This window comes from Cryptomeria japonica, chromosome 7 (genome assembly GCF_030272615.1).
Source record: "Cryptomeria japonica chromosome 7, Sugi_1.0, whole genome shotgun sequence".
Classification (NCBI taxonomy): domain Eukaryota; kingdom Viridiplantae; phylum Streptophyta; class Pinopsida; order Cupressales; family Cupressaceae; genus Cryptomeria; species Cryptomeria japonica.
In genome coordinates this window covers 382,150,745-382,152,474 of record NC_081411.1, presented here as the reverse complement: position 1 = coordinate 382,152,474, position 1,730 = coordinate 382,150,745, and the positions used below count along the sequence as shown (strand labels likewise).

The following is a 1,730-nucleotide window of genomic DNA, read 5'->3' as shown; positions in this document are numbered from 1 at the left end:
AGGTGTCACGATAATACCATGCCAATCCTTACAGGTTGTCATGATAATTTGAAATTTAAGAGTACACACTGTTTCCATGATAGAATTCAATGTTATAGTTTTACTTCCAAAATGTAATAAATTATTGTCAACTTGAGATGAAGACACGCTAACCAATTCGAAAACGAATGGTTGGAAAATAAACAGTAAAGATCTATGAGAAACTTGGAACATTTATTAGCTTTACGATTTTGTTCCATCTATCATATTCCAGAATTTAATGTCATGGGTACATCCTACAACCACCACACAAGAACCGACATTGCAATCTTGTCCGAATTTTAAGGCTTACAGCTTGCGTTGTGAATTTTTCCTTTGTTTATAAATGCCATTGTTATTCATTCAGACTGGTGAGTATTTGTTAAAGGATGGCTGTTGATAGAATTTGCATGAGGGTAAAAGAATGGGATGAAGATAAGCACAAAGATGTACAGCTAATGCCTGGATATTTTAATGAGCAGAGCAATCCAACGACTCTTAATCTACTGGAAAGCAGCACAATAAATTCTTCATCTTCTTCATCTTCATGTGGGTTAGAATCTATTGAATCAAAGTTAATAGAAGCTCATATGTTGGATTTGGGTCAAGGCCAATCCCTTCGTCCTGGGTTGGATAAGCGTTTAGACTTTAAGGTTAAAAATTGCTCAAATCCTTTTAATCTTTAGCATACGATATATCCATGCCCTTCACTGTGATTCCAATTTCTTCCACACATACTTGTTTATTGATTATTTGTACAAATTTCTGAATTTTTTGTGTGATTACCATTGTGCAGACTGGAGCAGTGTATTGCCTGAATTCAGAAGGACGAATTCGCCCAAGCTCTATGACCTTTCCAATGAAGGAAATCTCTGGATTCAACTTCAGTGAAGAAGAAGACAAAGGGCTCGAGCTTAACCTGGATTTGTGTACCTCAAATGCCCTAAAATCTGAAAGGAAAAACAACTCGAACCATATAAATGATTGTATTAATGATAATAGTGTATCAGAAGTTGAGTCTTCTTTGAGGCTTGTTGGGTGTCTTACATGTTTAACGTATTACATGGTATGTAGGAGAGATGGGAGATGTCCAAGGTGTAAGGGTACCTTCCTGCTAGACTTTCTCGGTGGAGGTTTGTCTTCTCCGTAAATTAGGACAGTAATTTGAATTTTTCTTAGCTTTCGGTAGATTCATTGAATATTATAACGAGTTGTTATAACATGGCTTAATTTCAGAACATGGTGTCAATTGTTTTAGGGCTCCTATTTTCCATTTAGTTTGGAGATTCGCATTGAATAAAATTTATTTTTAATATTTAAATACATGGTTTTATATTAGAAAAAGGTTTCAAGTTTAGGATTTTCTGTTTTAATATGTGTCTCTGAAATTTACGTTGAATATCTGTTTAATTGTTCCAGTGCATGGTTATAAATTTTTTTGATCTTTTATTTTCTGATATGGCTTTGAACTTTGCATTGAACGTGTAGATGCTGAAATTTTGTGTACACTTATTTTTGTAATATCATTTCTTGTTGACATTTAATGTACTTGCCATTTCTTAATACATTAGACTAATAAATATTATCATCACTTATTATTTTATTATAATAAAATTCATTAAATAATTTATGATTTAATTTGAATTTTAATATTAATTATCCAGAGTCGCATTAATTTATATCTTATATTACACATCTTGAGTTGAATATTC

At 32.5% G+C, this 1,730-nt stretch overlaps 1 protein-coding gene across 1 annotated transcript; it reads left to right on the top strand.

Annotated features, from left to right (window-relative positions):
* Nucleotides 1-372: 372 nt before the first annotated feature.
* LOC131030104 (uncharacterized) lies at nt 373-1,306 on the top strand. Its single transcript, XM_057960791.2, has 2 exons — nt 373-671; nt 815-1,306. The coding sequence occupies exons 1-2, from the start codon at nt 408-410 to the stop codon at nt 1,166-1,168; spliced, it is 618 nt and encodes a 205-aa protein (XP_057816774.1). The 5' UTR covers nt 373-407; the 3' UTR covers nt 1,169-1,306.
* Nucleotides 1,307-1,730: the final 424 nt, after the last annotated feature.

Excerpts from the sequence above, each read along its gene's own strand:
- LOC131030104 (XM_057960791.2), top strand. The coding sequence starts at position 408 with ATGGCTGTTGATAGAATTTGCATGAGGGTAAAAGAATGGGATGAAGAT. Across the intron at positions 672-814 it reads ATAAGCGTTTAGACTTTAAG|ACTGGAGCAGTGTATTGCCT; the intron begins GTTAAAAATTGC and ends ACCATTGTGCAG.